This window comes from Marmota marmota, unplaced genomic scaffold (genome assembly GCF_001458135.2).
Source record: "Marmota marmota marmota unplaced genomic scaffold, marMar, whole genome shotgun sequence".
Taxonomy (NCBI): Eukaryota; Metazoa; Chordata; class Mammalia; order Rodentia; family Sciuridae; genus Marmota; species Marmota marmota.
The window spans coordinates 14,403,751-14,422,965 of record NW_026000174.1 but is presented as its reverse complement, the minus strand read 5'-3'; the positions used below and the strand labels follow the sequence as shown (position 1 = coordinate 14,422,965).

The 19,215-nt window shown below is 44.3% G+C and overlaps 1 protein-coding gene across 3 annotated transcripts in view; it reads left to right on the top strand.

The window, feature by feature from the left end:
• Plekhb1 (pleckstrin homology domain containing B1) overlaps positions 1-8,508 on the top strand; it is a 14,124-nt gene extending 5,616 nt beyond the window's left edge. For 2 of the 3 annotated variants that reach the window (XM_048788085.1, XM_015477450.2), the window contains 3 exons: positions 2,372-2,476; positions 6,572-6,671; positions 7,219-8,508. In XM_048788085.1, coding sequence (XP_048644042.1) covers positions 2,372-2,476; positions 6,572-6,671; positions 7,219-7,355 — 342 coding nt within the window. In that variant the 3' untranslated portion in view covers positions 7,356-8,508. The remainder of the gene's footprint in view (positions 1-2,371; positions 2,477-6,571; positions 6,672-7,218) is intronic. The other variant, XM_015477448.2, reaches the window with a different exon arrangement.
• The last annotated feature ends 10,707 nt before the right edge of the window (positions 8,509-19,215 follow it).

Sequence of the window (19,215 nt, the reverse complement as noted above, 5' to 3'; positions counted from 1 at the left end):
TTTTTTTTTTTTTTTTTTTTTTTTTTTTTTTTTTTTTTTTTTTGTACCAGGGATTGAACTCAGGAGCCCTTGACTACTAAGCCACATCCTCAGCCCTATTTTGTATTTTATTTTAGAAACAGGGTCTCACTGAGTTGCTTAGCACCTTGGTTTTTTTTTTTTTTTTTTGTAGATGGATAGCATGCCTTTATTTTATTTATTTATTTTTATGCAGTGCTAAGGATCAAAACCAGTGCCTCACACATGCAAAGCAAGTGCTCTGCCACTGAGCTACAGCCCCAGCCTAGCACCTCGATTTTGCTGAGGCTGACTTTGAACTCGAGAATCTCCTGCCTCACCCTCCTGAGCTGCTGGGATTACAGGTGTGTGCACCACACCTGGCTCCCTTTTTTTTATTCTCAAAGAATAAAATTGCTGGGGCTGGGGTTTTGGCTCAGTGGTAGAGCGCTTGCTAGCACTTGAGAGGCACTGGGTTCAATCCTCAGCATTACATAAAAATAAATGAAATAAAGGTATTGTGACCATCTACAACTAAAAAATATGTATATATCAAAGAATAAGAAGAAGAAGAAGAAGAAGAAGGAGGAGGAGGAGGAGGAGGAGGAAGAAGAGGAAGAGGAAGAAGAAGAAGGAGAAGGAGAAGGAGAAGAAGAAGAAGAACATTGCTGAATTGCTTAGGGCCTTGCTAAATTGACTCCTAAACTGCTGGGATTACAGGCATGCACCAAGGCACCTGGACAGATTTGGATTTTTAATGAGAGTCTGGCTGGTAGTTAGGGAATGAATTGTAGTGTGGGTGCCTAGGGACCAGCTTGGAGGCCAGGACAGTGTTCAGGCAACAGTTCTGGATGGAGGCCTCGCTGGCAGAGACAGGCTGATGATTACAGGACATATTTAGGAAATGCAGTCAAAAGAGCTTAGTGACTGATGGAGACGTGAGTTTAAAGAGCTGCCAAGGCCCAGCATGACCTCTATTCCTGCCTGTCAGATTCCAGAATCTATGCTTGCTCCTTCTGTTTGTGGCATAATGGAGCCTGCTGTCATCTAGAGAGAAAGTCTACTGAGAAAGAGCAAAGGAGCCTGGGATGCATGTAGAAACCCCCTCGGGGGCCAGGCATTGTGCTGAGCACCCAGTTACGCCAATTCATCCTCCCACAGCCCTGGAAGAGGGGTGGGGAGAGCCTGGGTATTGATATCATCAGTTGCATTTTACATATAGGGAAGCTGAGGTCCAGAGACAAAAAAGTCTATGTCCAAAGTCTAGGTCTTAATTCAGTGACGAGCCTGTGTTTTGAGAGGAGGCATCTGCAGAAGGAGCTGCCAGAGTAGAGGCAGGGATGTGTGCGAGTGTGTGCACAGGCATGTGGCAGAGGGCCCAGAGGGTGGCCTGTTGGGTGGCCTAGCATGGAGGGAATGACATGGGAGAGAGATTACCTCTGAGGCCCCATCACAAAGGACCTCAAACTGGACTTTTCTTGAGGGTTGTGGGAACAATAAGGGACATTATGTAGAGAGGGCTGTTAGACTTTGGGGGACAGACTCAGGCTTCCAGGATTGGAGGAAGCCAGGAGTGAGGAGGCTGGAACAGTGGTCCGCAGGGAGGAGGAACCCAGGTCGGGCTCACAGGACTCTGAGCTCCAAAGCCCTCGAGTAGGGCTACTCAGTTCCATGGAAGGTGAGGATTGACCGTTCTGCACTCTGACTCTATGAAGCTGCCTTGGCCCTTCTCTATCTGTCCACCCTTCTGCTGCTCTGCTGACCACTTCTCTGTGCCCCACCCTTGATCCTACTTCATTCTGCTCCACACATACACATCTCTGGGCCCTGGCTTAGAGTAGGTGTGTGTGTGTGTCAATGATTTTGTACCTGTGTCTGCTTTGTTTGTGTGCATTCATGTCTGTGGGCTTTTTCTGTCCTTGTGCTTATGCAGGTGTGACCTCCATATGCTACAGGTTCATGCCCCACTCTGGAGGAAGACTCCAGGAGGAGTCCCTGACCTGGATGTACCAGGGAACACAGAACCTGGGGACAGAAATAGCCAGGGGCCAGGCGGGGGTGGTGGTGGTGAAGGGGGGGCCAGGTAGATGAGAGCTGAGGATACTTGAGAGCTGAGCTGCCCTCTCCTGCCTGGAGACTGGGAGTCCCAGCTGCATTCGAGAGGTGAAGGTGGGCTAGAAAGAGTCGGCAGTCACCATCCCTCTCTGTGTCTCTCCTCCTTACCTTGGGCTGAAAAGGAAGAGGACACCCCCTTGCCCCAGCCCAGTTGGCAGAGAGCACTGGTAGGGCCTGCTAAGAGCTCAGTCTCTCCAGGCATAGAGGGCCTCTGACACCTATGTCCCTCCCCCTTCTTGGGTTTCTGTGGCTTGAGCAGGCCCCAGCTGGAGCCCCCGTCCCACTCAGGAGCCGCCGGGTTTGCCCCAAGGTCAGGTGTGTGACCCGATCGTGGAATCCCTGTAAGGTTGAGAGGCGAATCTGGGTAAGTGCTGGCTAGCCCTCCCTGCCTCCACTCTGGACACCAGGATGAGCCTCTCCAAAACAGTCTCAGTCACCACTCTTCCCTCTCACACACACTCACTGGATACCCACCACGGCCTGGTTTTTAAGGCCTGTAGAATGTAGCTAATCTCACCTGCTACCTCCCCTCATCCCTGTGCTCTGCTGTGCCCTCTGCCCCAGCCACTCCTGCTTTCTCCTTTTCCCACACCACAAATGCCATTCTCTCTGCCACCAAGACGCCTAGTTTTCTCATTCACCTACAAACTGGTGCTCATCCTTAAAGGCCCACCTCAGATGCTGCCACCTCCTCAGTGAGATGTGCTCAGTGATGTGGACAGTTTATTCTGAACATTCCTAGTACATGAGGGTCTAGCAGAAATAGGTCTCAGAGTATGCTCATGGGACAAGTGAATGAAAGGAGGGAGGGAGGGAGGAAGGAAGGAAGGAAGGAAGGAAGGAAGGAAGGAATGAAGGAAGGAAGGGAGGAAGGAAGGGAGGAGGGAAGGGCAGGGCCAGGCCTCAGTATGGCATTATTACCACCTATTATAGTTTAGTTCGGGTCTGCCTGTCCTCTCCCTGAATGTTTCTTGGAATCAGGACTTGGGCTTGAACCACTTCTGTCCCCAGTGCTCAATACAGGTCCAGCCAGGATGGGATAGGTGGCAGTGGGGCTTGAGTAGAGTGTCTGTAGTCTTACAGTTGACTATGAACTCTTCTTACTCAGTGGTGCTCAGTGAGGCTGTGTGTTAGAATTGCTTAGGGACTTAAAACAACAACAGATATTAAAATGTTACCTCTGGATGCTCTAATTTCATAGGTCTGGGGTGGGGCATAGGAAATCTGTAGTATTTATAGATTTAATTTTATTTTTTGCAGTGCTGGGGATCAACCCAGGGCCTTAGGCATGCTAGGCAAGCACTTTACCACTGAATTACATCCCTAGCCTCAGGAGTGAATTTTTTGAACTATAGATTTCTGGGCTAACGTGCTCACCTTGCATGGGTCAATCCACAGCAAAACACAAACATATATCACACAGATTGCTCCTGGGGATCCTGACGTGCATGAATTCTGAGCCTAGAAGAGCTCGGGCCACATGGTTGCCTAATAGATGTGGCTCTGCTGGATTCTCACAGTTCCTTGGGAGTTGGCAGTGTGGGAAAGACTGTTTGCAGATGAGGAAGCTGAAGTTCTGAGGGTTACTTAGTTAGATCAGCATTACTCAATTCATCAATGACATGCCGGGGACTCCTAGCCCCCTTCCCTTTTTGGGGGGGTTCCAGGTGTTTGAACCCAGGGGCTCATGCATGCTAGGCAAGTACCCTACCACTGAATAACATCTACAGCCCTTTTCATTTTATTTTGAGAAAGGGTCTTGCTAAGTTGCTCAGTCTGGACTCCAACTTGCCATCCTCCTATCTCAGCCTCCTGGGTAGCTGGGATTGCAGGTGTCTACTATTGCACCTGACTCTAGCTTTTCATTCTGAGGTATTCTCCATGCATGGCCTAGGGTATAAGTTTGTTTAAAGTGGCAATGCCTAAAAAAATAGGATTTAAAAGACTGTAAACCTTAGTATAAGTTTATTGGAGAAAAGGAGGTTATTTGTGTGTGGCCCCTGACAGACCAACTCTTCCCTTCCTATGTAAGTGGTGGGGCCTCCAGAAGAGGGGGAGAATCAGAGATTAAGCCTCAGGTTGCCTATTGCCAGGTGATCTACATGAGTTTACTTCTGGGCCTCCCAGGCCTGGAGGGTAGAAACAGGTGCCCCAGAGGGACATGAGGTGGTGTTTTCCACCCTCGTCAGGGCCTCACAAGGCCACTGGCTCACCGCAACTGCAGAGCAAGTGGAAACTTTGGATTTCAGTTTCTCAAACAGTAAAATTGGATCTGAGTGCTTAAGTCCCGCCAGCCTCTTTTGGGCATGAAGCCCAGATCCTGGCTACCTCATCCAGAAAGCCCTTGGGGAGAGAACACAACCAGCAGTTAATTGAGCCTGAGGACCTACACATGCTTGTCTGAGCCCCCTGCATTGCCCAGGCACCATTTGTTCTCCCTAGCTTAAACCTCAACTCAGTTTCAGAGTTGGGTGACCTTAGTTCCCATCTGTATTTTTTTTTGAATATTTATTTTCTTTTTAGTTGTAGATGGACACAAACCTTTATTTCACTTACGTATTTTTATGTGGTGCTGAGGATCGAACCCAGGGTCTTACACAGGAGAGGCGAGCGCTCTACCACTGAGCCACAACCTCAGCCCCTCCCATCTGTATTTGATTCACTTGTGCTAAGGTCATTAAACATTTATTAGGCACTTACCATATTACTGATTGGAACCTGAGGGGTCTCCAAGTCTTGTGAGAGAGACCAACACAAGGATACAAACAAGGCTTTATCATTGATCAGCTGAGAGAGAGGGAAGTCCAAGAGCTACGTGGGTGTCTAGATGAGACCACAACAGAAACTGAAGTTCAAGGAGAACAATACCTGAGTTGAATCTGAAACGCAAATTAGGTAGTTGAATGAGAAAAGGTGAGAAGTCATCCTTATTAGAGGGAAATGGCATGGAGACTTGAAATCAGTGTGCTAATGGCTTATTCTCTTGACATTGGCCAAGAGGATGGATAGAAGAGCATATTTAGAAGATCAAATCATGAGACCTAGTGGCTGACGTGACAAGCAAGACAAGTGTGTGAAGACAAGGGTGCCAACCTAAATTCTTTGTTTGTGTGTGTGTTGATGGCATTCTTAGAGAAAGACATTTGTTGGGAGAGGAACAGGTGTGTTGCATGGTGAAATGCTGCAGTCACTCCAAGTTAATGGAGTTTGAGACACTTTGACTTCTAAAAGGGAGTAGGACCATTCAGGTGTGAAGCCCCATGAGATAGAAGTATAGGATGAAAGGGGGTTAAGAGGAATGATCCAGGAGAGAAGGGGAGAAGGAGACCCTACCCCTTCCTCAGTTCTGCTCCCTCTTGGACTGGGCACTTCCATTTAACCCAGCATTTATTTTTTGGTTCCTGACACATGCTAGACCCTGCTGGTCTAGCAAAATTAATGAGTTCTTGCTCACAGGTAGCTCACATTTGGAGTGCAGGTAGAAAAGGCCAAGAGAAATGATAATGAGAGGCACAAGCAAGGTCCACAGTGAATTCAGGAAGAAAGGCTTCTTTTTGAGACTAGGAGGGGTTTCTGAAGTGGGTGGCTTTTGAGCTAGGTTTTGAAGGGTTGGGAAGAATCTGGGGGATGGGGGCGGGTAATGAGTACATTCTGCAGAGAACACTGGTCATTCTCTGAACCTGGGTTCCCAGGTCTGTGTGGTAGAGAGATAATAATACTCATCTTAAGGATTAGAGGTGGTAGCACAGGTGAATACCTCTCCCAGGGCCTGGTACACAGTAGATGCTCGATAACAGTTACTTTGGTTACCTCTCATTCCTACCCTTCCTTTTCCTCTTTTTCTCCCTAACCCCTCTTTATTTCCAGCCTGGGACTTGGCCATATTCCCACCCTATGACTAGGGGAGAAATCAATTGGGTTTTAAGTGAGACCATTATACACTTATTAATTAGCAAAGTCTACCTTTGCTACCTGTGAAGGGAAGTTGGGAGTCAGAGAAAATTTTCTCTAGCAAGGTAGGAGACCAGAGTGAGAAAAGGCATCATCACTGGGAGCTGAATCTAAGGGCTGAATTTTTAGAATACAAAAGACTATGGAGGCCCTGCTCGGTGACGCACGCCTGTAATCCCAGTAGTTTGCGAGGCTGAGGCAGGAGGATCACGAGTTCAAAGCCAACCTCAGCAAAGGCGAGGGATTAAGCAACTCAGGGAGACCCTGTCTCTAAATAAAATACAGAAGAGGGGTGGGGGTGTGGCTGTGATCGAGTGCCCTTGAGTTCAATCCCCAGTAACAAACCAACCAGCAAACAAAAAAGACCATGGACTTTGTGGAACAGTGGGACCTTTCCAGGAGCTCGCTGCTGCCTGGGGGCCCATTTCTAAACTTAGGGAGCAGGGGGACTGGGGACCAAATCCAGACCAGGGAGTTCCTGGGCAGTTGACCGGGTTGGACTCTCTAGGTGCGCGTCTACAGCCCGTACCAGGACTACTACGAGGTGGTGCCCCCCAACGCGCATGAGGCCACGTATGTCCGCAGCTACTACGGGCCGCCCTACGCAGGTAAGCTTTCCCTCACCCTTTAAGCCCAGCCCCTTCACGGTCCCCCTAACCGCAGCCTGACTCTCAGTCCAATGCCAGGTCCTGTCCACGAGTCATTGGCAGTCAGGACCAGCCTCACCCTTTTAGTGTTTACCTATTTTCTCAGGCAGGAACTCCGCAAACTCCTAGCAGCTTGAGAGCTAAAAATAGTGCTCGATGCTCCAGAGAAGCCTCCAGGCTCGCACTTACTCAGTTTGGTTTCCCAGCAATCTTTCCTGAGCTCGTAGCGACGCCTGGTGGCTAACTTGGGAACCGCAGTCGCCCATAGGTGCAGTGTGGTGTGTTTAGAGGTCCGCCCATCCCAGGCCCCAAAGTTACCGAACGTCCGTGGCAGACCCGGGAGGGAAGTGGTAGTGTGGATCCCTTACCTCGTCAAGGCCTCAGTTTCTCCGACTGGGGAGTATGGATTCAGTGCCTTAATATATTGGGTTGGGCTGGAGTCACGCAGAAAGGGAATGAAGATGACTGGTTTCTCCTAAGTGGCTGATACTCACGGCTGTCTCCGCAGGCCCCGGCGTGACGCACGTAATAGTGCGGGAGGATCCCTGCTACAGTGCTGGCGCCCCGCTGGCCATGGGCATGCTTGCCGGAGCCGCCACCGGCGCTGCACTGGGCTCACTTATGTGGTCGCCCTGCTGGTTCTGAGTCATGGGACTGGATCGCTGGACCCTGCGCTTAGACCGCTAAACCCCTTTTCCTCCTGGACCCCACCCTCTACCCTCCAAGCCAAATGAGCCCTTTCCTCTCCTTTAGCCCTTTTTGGGCTTGGACCATCCCTCCCACTCCTTACCCTCACCCCATGCCCACCCATCGGAAGAAGTTAACATCTTCAGCACAAACGTGGTTCTACTGCTAGACATCCCAGAAATCCCTTATAGACACCTATATTTCATCTAACCACACGAAGACAGTAAATATAACTTTCATTTGGCTTCAAGTTCTTCAGGTGCTGGAAAGAGAACGCGTGTTGCACGCTCTGCTGTCTTTAGGGGCAGCTCCAGGCCTAGTGGGAAAACAGGAGTAAACAAACACTTTGTGCTAAAACTGCAGTTGTGTCTTTTGACAAGTGTAGGGGCAGGGAGCAAAGCGGGTGGATTGGGAGTGCTGTTGTTGACTAGTTTAGAGCCCTGAATGTCATGGCATGTCCGAAAGGGAGATCAGTTGGGCTGGGTCAGATCATGATGGGCCTCCAGGCTGTTGCTAGGTAAATGGGAGATGTGACCTTTTTATGGAGTGAAGTTTCAGGATTGCACCTATGATGAATATTTTGCCTGTATTGTTAGTACTGACATATCCTTACCCCAAATACTCTTGAGTTCAGCTCCATCCTTCCTAGTACCATCTTCCTGGGTTCCCTGTTCCCCATGACAACAATTGAACTGAACCTGGGGGCTCCCGGTTGGGGGCCAGGTGAGCTCTGTTTGGGAGCTCCAGCCTTAGAAAGTTGCCTCCATTAGGAAATGCCTTTCTGATCCCAGGAGCTCTGTCCATTGCTGTGATTGTCCCCATCTCAGGCTTTGTCTGATCTTTCATTCTGGGGAGATAGCAGTGTTTCCCTCTGGGACTGACACACCTTTATACCATTCTGGGAAGCTCCCCATGTGCCTGCCTGTAGGTGGCCCAGCAGTCTGCCCATTTGGTCCCTTCCAGTCTCTTCCTCCACCCAATCCCAATTGCCAGTAGAAATGCTAGCTAGCATCCATGTCCAGTAGCCAGAGTAGCTCACTAGTGTCCCCTGTAGACAGGGGCTCCATTGGCTCAGCTGCAGAGACTAATAAAGATGTGGTTGGCTCTAGAACTGGCTCTGGCTTGTTTTGCTTTGTTCTCCCAGGAGGCCCGGTTTCCCTGGGACATCTCTGTGGCCCAGCATCTACCAGTGCCTTCTCTTAATAAATGAGAAGAGTTTGGATTCTGGGGTCAGGTGGAACTGGCGACATTATCTTAGCTAAACAATTTGGGGCAAGTCACTTGACCTTTCTGAACATTGCTTCCCCTACCCACAAGTGGTAGGTTGAAGTTGGCCATCCCCGAGGGCTCAAGAGGAGGGGCTGTGCCAGGGTCTCTGTTATCTGAGCTGATGCATGATCCACAGCAGGCCCTGCCTGCTAGTCTGAGAGACCTGTGCTGTTTTGTCTTTTCCAGTGGGAACCTTCCTTCTAGAGTTGAATCTTTTTTTTTTTTTCTTCCTGATACTAGGGACTGAACCCAGAGCTACATCCCCAGCCCTTTATTTTTTCAGACAGGGTCTCACTAAGTTACCCAGACTGGCCTCAAACTTGTCATCTCCTGTCTCAGCCTCCCAAGTAGCTGGGATTACAAGCATGTGTCATCATGCCTTGCTAATGAATTGTTTTTTATAGAAATGAGTTGACCAGGGAAGAAAACAACCATCATATATCAGGCTTCTTAAAGTGGAAGTAACAGAAACCTCCTGTTCAAACTGATTCAAGTCAAAGAATGAAAAACATGGGGACACAACAGAGAAGTCAAATACCAGGGGCTCAAATAGTGTCACTTCAACTTTGCATTGTTTCTATTTTTACATCCACTGGGCTGGCTCATTTGAAGGCTGCAGTAGTCTGGAGTCCAGCAGCTCCTGACTTTGATGTTCCTGGGTTCAAAACCAGTCAAAAGAATTTGTATTCTTTTTTGGGTGAGGTGGGGGGCACCACCACTGAGCTACATTCTCAGCCCATTTTATTTTTTGACACAAGGTCTCATTAAATTGCTGAGGCTGCCTTGAACTTGATGTCCTCCTGTCTCATCCTCTTAAGCTGGGTTACAGGCCTGTGCCATCACACCTGGCCAACAGTTTCTCTTCTAACAGTGTGAAGAAAGTCCTGAGTGTGACAGACATATCAGTCCAGATTTGGTCCTATAGCCACCCCTAAATCAATCATAGTGGTCTGAAAAATGGTAGTCTAAAACAATAAGGGATAGTTAGGCCCAGAAATAGCTACTCAGGAGGCTGAGGGAGGAGGATCTCAAGTTCAAGGCCATCCTGGACAAATTGGTAAGACCCTGTCTCAAAATAAAAAGGGCTGGGGATGTAGCTCAGTGATAGAGTACTTGTTGAGGATGTGCGAGGTTCTAGGTTTAATTTGAAGTACTAAACAAACAAACAAACAAACAAAATAAACACCCCATCCCCTCAACAACAACAAATCAAAAAACCAGGGCTTACACAGGGATGGGACAGTGTCCTGAAAGAAATTTAGGACACTGCCAAAAGTAGGATCAGGAGAGCTGGCTGACAAAAATATAGGTATCCATCTCAGTCATATTTCCTGAGAACCAACTTAGAGGGGAGACATATAAACAGTAATGATTCACTGCGGCAAGAGAGGAACAAGGTGCTATGGAAACTCTGAAGAAGAGGTACTGGAGTCTGCCAGGGAACTTCGGAAAACTTTGGGGTGGGAAGTGGAACTTCAGTTGGAACCTGGAAGGAGGAGTAGGAGTTTGGCCATCTGAGCAGAAAGAGTCTTTATACAGAAAAAGAATTATCAGCATGAGCAAAGGCCTTTACTGAGTGTAAGAATCAGTCTCTTGTCACAGCAGGTTGCATGATGAGAAGGATTGGTGGGTGGGGCCAGGTTACAGAGAACCCTATGGGCAAGCTCACCAGCATAGGGCATAGTCCAGGAAGTTGTATGGGTACAGGCAAAGGCATAAATGCAAGCACTTCTTCAGAGGCCCAAGGTAGACCTGCACTGTGTTCTGGGGCTCCAGCAGTGTATCAGACTCAACTCATGCTCTAGAACCTCAGCCTTAATTTTCTAACAGATGCCCATTGCCCTCTCAAGTCTTTCAGTAGCATCTCCACTAAGCCATCTCACTAGAGGGTATGTTGCATGCCCCTGCAGGGACATCTCTGAGGCTGACCCTTTCCTCTCTGTACCTTCTCTCTGGGATTCAGTCTCAGGGCTTTTTAGGAATCAGTATGTAGGAAATGCCTAAGCAATCCAGATTCTTTCCCATAAATGTGTCAGGGGGCTGCAGGGTAGGGCACTTGAGTTTGTTATTTAGAGCTGGTACCACTCAAATTCACTGCCCAGAGCTTCCCATTCTTTATCTCCTAGGTCTTCACAGCATCTCCATGGGCCACTTGTTAATATCTGTTTTACCTACAAAGGAACAGATGCAGTAGGGGAAAGTAAATTGCCCAAAGTCATGCATGCTGTGTCAGAATCTGGATTTAAATGCAGGTCACTTGACCTTATCCCACCACACTACATTGTTTTTACACTACAAAGTCTCTGAGGAGACCAGGGCCACTACCAAACATCTTTTCCTTTAGCAAATCGCTAGAAGCTGAGAACTAGAAGATGAATGAGACTTAAGCCTTACACTCAAGGAACTATGTCTGTGTCAGACATGAGCTGTGGCTATGAAACAAGGTATCATTGGGGCTGTGGCAAATGGTAGCCCTTAGGTTGTAGGACACAAAGAGGTAGAAGGTTGAGGAAGTAATTGTCTTAAATTGGATTAAATGAAAAATGCTTTCCCAACTATGGTCTGATGAGAATTGTTAGAAGAAGAGGAAACACACCAAAGCAACACTCAATCAGTCAATGCTGGGATTTCACTGGATGCAGCCACATGTGCAGTGTGATTTGACTGTAGAGGGAACTAAGGGTAGAGAAAGAGGTCAGCAGATCAGACTATCAGGGGTCTTCAATGCTGGGGAAGGAGCTTGAACTAGACTCCCAGGATCACAGAGAACCTCAAAATATGTGAGGCAAGGGAAGAATATGGTCACAATCGAAAGATAGAAAGATTACATAGAGAAAAACATTAATCCCCATAGACAACAATCTAAACTCAGATAAAACAATCTATGCAAACTGGACAGCCCAAGAGCTGCCTGGTTGTTCAGGTCATGATGTTCACTGGGGTAGCTCAACTAGCCCCCTCCTTGAGAGGATTTTGTAGACAGGGTTGTTCACTCTGAGCATCTGGACACTTGAGCACTTCTCCAGAACCAAGTATATGGCTCCATGTCAGAACTACTGAGAACACTTGCTGGAAAGGACACTAAATGCCTCTTTGGCTTGCTAGGACTGTTCTACTGCTTTATGCCACCCATAGGAACCTTTCTTTCCCTTTCCCTTATGGGGTAGTACAGATGTCCTTCCTCAGCTGAACCTGAAACCTGCCTCCAGAGAACTGCTAAGAGTTGGGTTTTAGCTTCATTTCTGGGCCTCAGACCAAAATGATTCCCAGACCTAGAACTTTTTTTTGATTGTTGATGGACCTTTATTGTATTTATTTATAGTATTTATATTTATGCGGTGCTGATAATCAAACCCAGTGCCTCACAAATGCTAGGCAAATGCTCTACCCCTGAGCCACAACCCCAGCTATGCCAGACCTAGAATTTATCCACTGGCCAGTTGTTTTTCCCCCAACACCTTAGTCTGCTTGGATTTACTCGTCATCACTTGTCAAGATTTCTTTAAGTATTGTCTATTCTCTCCACCTGGGTACCAAGAGGGGATCAGTGTGGACTAGCTTTCCCTTGCTGCTCTAGCTTTTCATTGTCCATGTCATTGCCAACCCCATCATGAAGACATGCATCCATCAGAGTTTACTGAACTTGTTGGGTAACCAAAGGGAAAACAAGAAAATGAAAAAGTAAAAACTATATTACAGTTTATCTCCTCCATAAGGAGATAGGTTTTTGATCTACCTGCAGAGTCCCTATCTCCCCACCTTATTCCCTTATCCTCTCTTCTGGCTTTTCCCAAAAACATCTCTACACTTTGGCTACAGTGTTTTCCACTCACTCCCCCTAACAGAATAGTAAAAGAGCAAAAAAGAAGTAGGGCACAGTGGTGGCGCATTCTTGTAATCACAGAGGGCTGGTAGGCCGAGGCAGGAGGATTGTTATTTCAAAGCCAGCTGCAGCAACTTAGTAAGCTCCTAAGCAACTTAGCGAGACCCTGTCTCAAAATAGAATATAAAAAGGGCTGGGGGGGGGCTGGGGGGTAGAGTGCTCGCCTTGAATATGCAAGGCCCTGGGTTCGATCCTCAGCACCACATAAATGTAAAATAAAGATATTGTGTCCACCTAAAACAGAAAAATAAATATAAAAAAAAAAGGGTTGGGGGCTGGGGCTGTAGCTCAGTGACAGAGTGCTTGCCTAGCATGTTTGAGGCACTAGGTTCTATCCTTAGCACTGCATAAAAAACTAAACAAATAAAAGCATGCTGTCCATCTACAACTATTAAAAAAATAATTTAAAAAAGGGGGGCTGGGGATGTGTATAGTGCCCCTGGGTTCAATCCCCCTAAAAGTGCAAAAAGACATCACACATACAGTTTATTTCTAAACCTATTCATTAATAGAACTGCAATAAGAATGTTTAATTCTTCCAGCTGTCTAGTACATGATTTTCAAATTATTCACACAGAAAAAGGCATACATTAATCCTTGAAGATAACACAATATAATCTGGAGGTGACCTATGGACCACTTCTGGCCTACATACATTTTATATGGTCATCAAAATATTTTTTTTTTAAAGTTCTGAATTAAGCCAGGAACACTGGAACATGCCTGTAACACAAACAACTTGGAAGGTTGAGATAGGAGGATCAAAAATTCAAGGACAGCCTCAGCAATTTAGTGAGACCCTGTCACAACATTAAAAAAAAGACTGAGGATGTGGCTCAGTGATAAAACACCCTATGCAACCTAGTCTAGAAGAATGGATTTATTGCAATAGTCACAAAATAGAATATTTAAAAATGAGAATATATATGCACCAAATTATGGATAAATCTCAAAAAATGGCAGAGAAGACAGGGAGGAGGGTAGGAAGATAGAATTATACTCTGTTAAATTACCTGTACCTTATGTAAAATAGTATAATACTAAAGTATCTGCTGATAAGTCAAAGATGCACACTGGAATTTTTTTTTTTTTTGGTGGGGGCAGGTACCAGGGATTGAACTCAGGGGCACTTGACCACTGAGCCACATCCCTAGCCCTATTTTGTACTTATTAGAGACAGGGTCTCACTGAGTTGCTTAGCACCTTGCTAAACTGCTGAGGCTGGCTTTGAACTTGCAATCCTCCTGCCTCCAGCTTGAGTTGCAGGGATTACAGGCGTGTGCCACCATGCCTGTCCACCCTGGGATTCTTAAGAGGAACCACTGAAAATATAATTAAAGAGATTAATCTAAAAACAAAACCAGGCCCTAAGCAACTTAGTGAGACTGTTTCAAAATAAACAAATAAAAAAGGCTGGGAATGTGGTTCAGTGGTTAAGCACCCCTGGATTCAATACCTGGAACCAATACCAAAAATACTTGAAAGTGCCCCTGGATTCAATCCCAGTACAAAATAAATAAATAAAATACAATAATAAGCTAAAACTAGAAGAGCCCAGGCATAGTAGCACATGCCCACAGTCTCAGCTACTTGGGAGGCTGAGGTAAGAAGACTGCTTGGGTTTGGGGTTAGTATTGGCAACATATTAAGACCCTGTCTTTAAAACAAAACAAAACAAAACAGTAGAAGGATGGAAAAGATATACCATGCAAATAGTAAGCATAAGAAAGCTGGAACAGCTATTTTAGCATCAGACAAAACCAAACTTCAAGACAATTACTAGAAATAAACTTGGACATTTATAAAGACAAATGGCCAATGTATCAGGAAGACTAAAGCAATATTAGAAGTTTTACAGTTGTAAATGAATATATTAAAAAAGAAAGATCTCTGGGGCTGGGGCTGTAGCTCAGCAGTAGAGCACTCGCCTAGCACGTGGGAGGTGCTGGGTTCCATCCTCAGCACCACATAAAAATAAATAATTAAAATAAAGGTATTGTGTCTGACAACAATTGAAAAAAAAAAAAAAGAAAGAAAGAAAGACCTCAGGCTACAATATAGCTCAATGTTGAGTATAAATGCAGGAGGCCCTGGGTTTACTCCCTAGTACCCCCTACTGATACAAATCTCAAATCAATAACTGTAATTGTATGTCCCAAGGAAAAAACAAAAAACTAAATCCAAAGCTCCCAGAATGAAGGAAATCAAAGATTAGGTCAGATACATATGTAACAAAGAAAAAAAAAAAAAGTAAAGATGGGAGGGAAGGAGAAACAAATGCAGGACATGATGGCACATACCTGTAACCAACTATTTGAGAGGCTAAGGAGGATCTCAAGTATGAGGTCAGCCCAGGTAACTCAGAGAGACCCTGACTCAAAATAAAAATAAAAAGGGCTGGGGATGTAGCCCAGTGGTACAGTGCTGAGTTCAATTCCTGGTCCTCTCCAAAACTAAAATTCCCCTTGGTGTATAAGCTACTAATCTGAAGAGGTATACAAGGTAAGGGTCAAAGATGGACTCTCAAGTTGAGGATGTGAAGCTTTGGAGTGAAGAGTTCTAAGACCCCTAAGATTCCATGTAATCACTCCCAGTGTTATCCCCATGGGACACATCTTATTCCAGGGCTTTACTTTTATTTTCATCAATTCCTCACTTACAGCAGCACTACCTTACTATTACTCCTGGGGACACTTGCAATATTCTAATCTGTGGCCTTTATTTGTATAGTAAGAAGATCAGCTGTGGTTGAACCAAGGAAGGGGTTTTCCTTTTTTCTGAAAAGGGCCCGATAATAAATCCTATTGGCTTTTTGAGCTGTGAACTCTATTGCAACTATTCAATTCTAACCTTGTACTGTGAAAGTATGGCTGAGTTCCAATAATACTTAAACAGGTAGCAGAGCTGGGCACAGTGGCACTTGCTTGTCACCCAGCTACTTAGGAGGCTGAGGCAGAACATCACAAACTCAAGGTTGGCCTGGGGAACTTAGACTTTTGTCTCAAAGTAAAAATGAAAGTGGCTGAAGATGTAGCATAGTGATAAAGCACACTTGAGTTCAATCCCCAATACTGAGAAAACAAATAACAAAAAATCAACAAGTTAGATTAGGTGGTAGGGCTAAAGTTGCCAATCCCTGACCCAAAGCAAAGGTGTAGTTCAGAAGAGGCAAAAGCAGAACTTAAAAACTATTTTTCCTGGGGGTGGAGGGGTTGTGGGTCAGCAGTAGAGCGCTTGCCTAGCACCTGTGAGGCCCTGGGTTTGAGGATAAAAAACTATTTTTCCTAATAAAGTCAGTCCTCACTAACAAAAGGACACAATTTCACCATGGTGGGAACATTTGTACTCACACAAACCTAGATGGTACAGCCTACTACAAACCTAGGCTACATAGAGTCCATGTCTATTAGCTTATTGCTCCTGGGGCCAGGATGAACAAAACAGCAGAAGATTAAATCAAGCACAAGAGTCAATCAAGAGATGCACTAAACAAGATATGAGGCCAGCTGGCGCAGTGTGGCATACTGTTTCACAGTAACCTTTTTCTTGTAAGTATGCTCTAAAAATAATGTTAAAGGTATAGTCTTATGCACGTCCCCTGAAGGCGGTGGAATTTGGGTTTCTTCTGTGTATAATGGGCTGGCTGTGAAATAAAGCTAAGAAAGAGAAAAAATGAAGAAACCACAGGACCCAGGAAGTAATTTTAGAAAGCAGGGATGGGACGGTTTTTCAATCTTAGGGGTCAAGCATCCACACTGGAAAGAGAGCACAAGAGCCTGCCTTTGCTTTATTTATATGGGGGAAGCATCAAAGGTTGTTCATGGAATGTTCTTTTGCCATGGTAGGAGGTGGGCTGTCCAGTTTCCAATGGGTTACACCCAATCAGAATCCCACTAGTAGAGCAAGGGCAGAGATCTCACATCTTGGGCAGTCTACACATGGGAATGCCAGGATCCTTCCCAAGACCCCCATGGCTCAGTACCGAGTAAAAGACCACTCAAGTAGCTTTACAGTGGCATCCCACAGTATAGTATAATAAACCAGTAACTAAGTCATTTATTATCAGGTATTATGTATTGTACATAATTGTATGTGCTGGACTTTTATATGTCCTATAAATTGTAACAATCTGGCAGGATTACTAGAGGCAGATTGGCTACCTTCCTAGTTGGCCAAACTGTGATTAAATTCATTTTTCCTTTTTATATTGTTCTTATTTCTGCTACAGGAATGCAACTGAATCCAGTCTATCAGAACTCCAGCAAGGCCTTTGGCCTAGGGTATCAGTAACAATATCAGTAGCCAAAAGGAATTTTTTTTGGCTGTTAAAATCTTATGGGACCACCACTGTACATGTGATTCATCATTGGTTGAAATGTCATTATGGGGTACATAGCTATAATCCTATTACTGACTTTACCAGAGCCATCTTCAGGTGGCAGCCACTCTCCCACTCCTCCAACAATTGAAAAGTCTTCGGACTCCCCAATGGTTTTTCACATTTTTTCTTGTTATTTTTCTGATTTCCATGTTCCTCTTATAGTTCTAAAAGCATATGCTAATTCAACACCATGGCAGGAATGGGAAACCAAGTCAACAATTGTTTTCTTTAGTGTTTTATTTATATATATTTGGCAGCAAAATTGTGTTTATTAAAAAAAAAAAGCCTAGACTATGAACACACTTCACTGCTTCAGTTAAAGAACCCCAAGCCAAACAAAAAGACCAATATTAAAAGCAGCATACTGGTTACTTTCTTAAAGATACATAAAAAGAATCAAATGCAACAGTGTAGGAAGACTTTTCAGAAATCACAACTTCTTTCAAATAAAGAATATGATCCATCTGCCATATTGAATTGATATTTATTTTAGGACATGCCATGTCAAAATAAAACAAAAAGAGTCAATCCTTGCTTTTAACAATAATATTGTATTATAAAAGCACTTTACAACTCCATCTCATCTTTGAGTATAAGTTACAGGTATGTGGGCTAATGATTACCTGAAAACATTTCTCTATTCAGATCCATAATCCAAGTGCTCTCTGAATATTACAAGGTGACAATAAGTGAAAAGTGAAGGAGGAAGAGGAATAAAGGGGAGCAAGGTTTTCTGAGTTAAGGGTTTTGTAGCAATGAGAAGACGAGGAAGTATGAAGTTATTTTTGTTGTCTTTTCATCTTTATACTGTGTTAAGTAATGCTTACAACATAAATTCAGCAGGCTTTTCCTGAGCTTTAACTCAGAAATTTTCTCCCTGCAAACAATGTATTTACATATGTGTTTATTAACTTACACAGCAATCTCACAATAACTAGTAAAGATTAAAAGGGTGCACTCCTAGTATATTTGTTTGCAGTGTTTTAAGGGAAATGCATATTGCCATGGTGATGAAGCTCTAAAAAGATTCACCAAAACATCTAAAAATTCAAAGTTAAAAAAAAAAGGCAAAGAAATAAATATCACCAAAGAAAAAGATTAATTGTAGCTTAAATATAAAACTAAATCACTAGTTAATTAACCAAACTATACAGATCTAATAAAAAGCAAAACCAGCTTGAAAGACCCAACATTTAAAAAAATGCTAAAAAATAAGGCATAAATCTGCATAATATTGACTTTTATTTCCATTCTCTCCTTTCCCTTTTCAATGTTCTTATCTGCCTCTAGGGGCTTACAAGAAAATTATTTCCATTTTAATTTTGACTTCAAATGTTCAGAGTAGGATATTTGCTACTCTGTGAGGGTTCTTTTATGGGTAAGCTTTAGATATCATTATTTCTATTTGTTATAGTTTTGATCAAGTCATCAAATTTAAATTCTTCCACTGTTTCTTAAAGGAATTTGATTTTCACAATGCCTTGCCTGCATAGCATTTTTTAAAAGAAAGAAAATACAAGCAAAATCTATTGCTCAAAAGGGTGAGGTGGAGTTTTTTGTTTTAAAACAAACAATAGCTATCTCAACAATTTTAAAAACCTTGGGAGAAAGAGTTAATTGGAACTGATTTTATCATGAATAATTAAATATTAAAAACTTGTTCTGAAGCATTTGGTTATTTTTTTTCTCCCAGAGTCTAATAAAGTACATGTGAAAGGGTCATTTGTCTTGGTCAAAAATAAATTTTATGCTCATCTACTTGTAAGTACTCAGTATGTTCATTAGGACTCATTTTGAGGACACACCAGAACCCTTTCCTCATTTAAGCATTGCCCACCATGATGGCTAAGTTTTGATCTCAAAGAAGGTCTAAGTAATTTATATCAGTGCTCAAGAATAATTTTGGACATCTTGGCCTAGAGCAAGTGGCTATCTATAAAACTGAAAGATAATTCCAATGGGTTTGCTGCATTGCCACCTCCTGTTTGCTTTGTGGGAGGGTGAGAATAGGGAATGCAGATAAGAGAGAGGTGAGAAAAGCAGGGAAAGATCAAGTAGGTAGGTAAATGCTGCTGAGAACATACTGCTCCTTAACCAAGCCATGCTCATATTGTTGAGATTTCCATCATTTTAAAGTACATTATCATAACATTAAAAAAAGAAAAATGTTAAGAAAATGTATCTGATCTTTAAGGTTATCACTGGAATATGCTGGAATCTTTTGGCTTTTTGTAAAATATAAATAATGAAGACACTGACTTTTTTGTGCTTGTGAAGCTAATAGA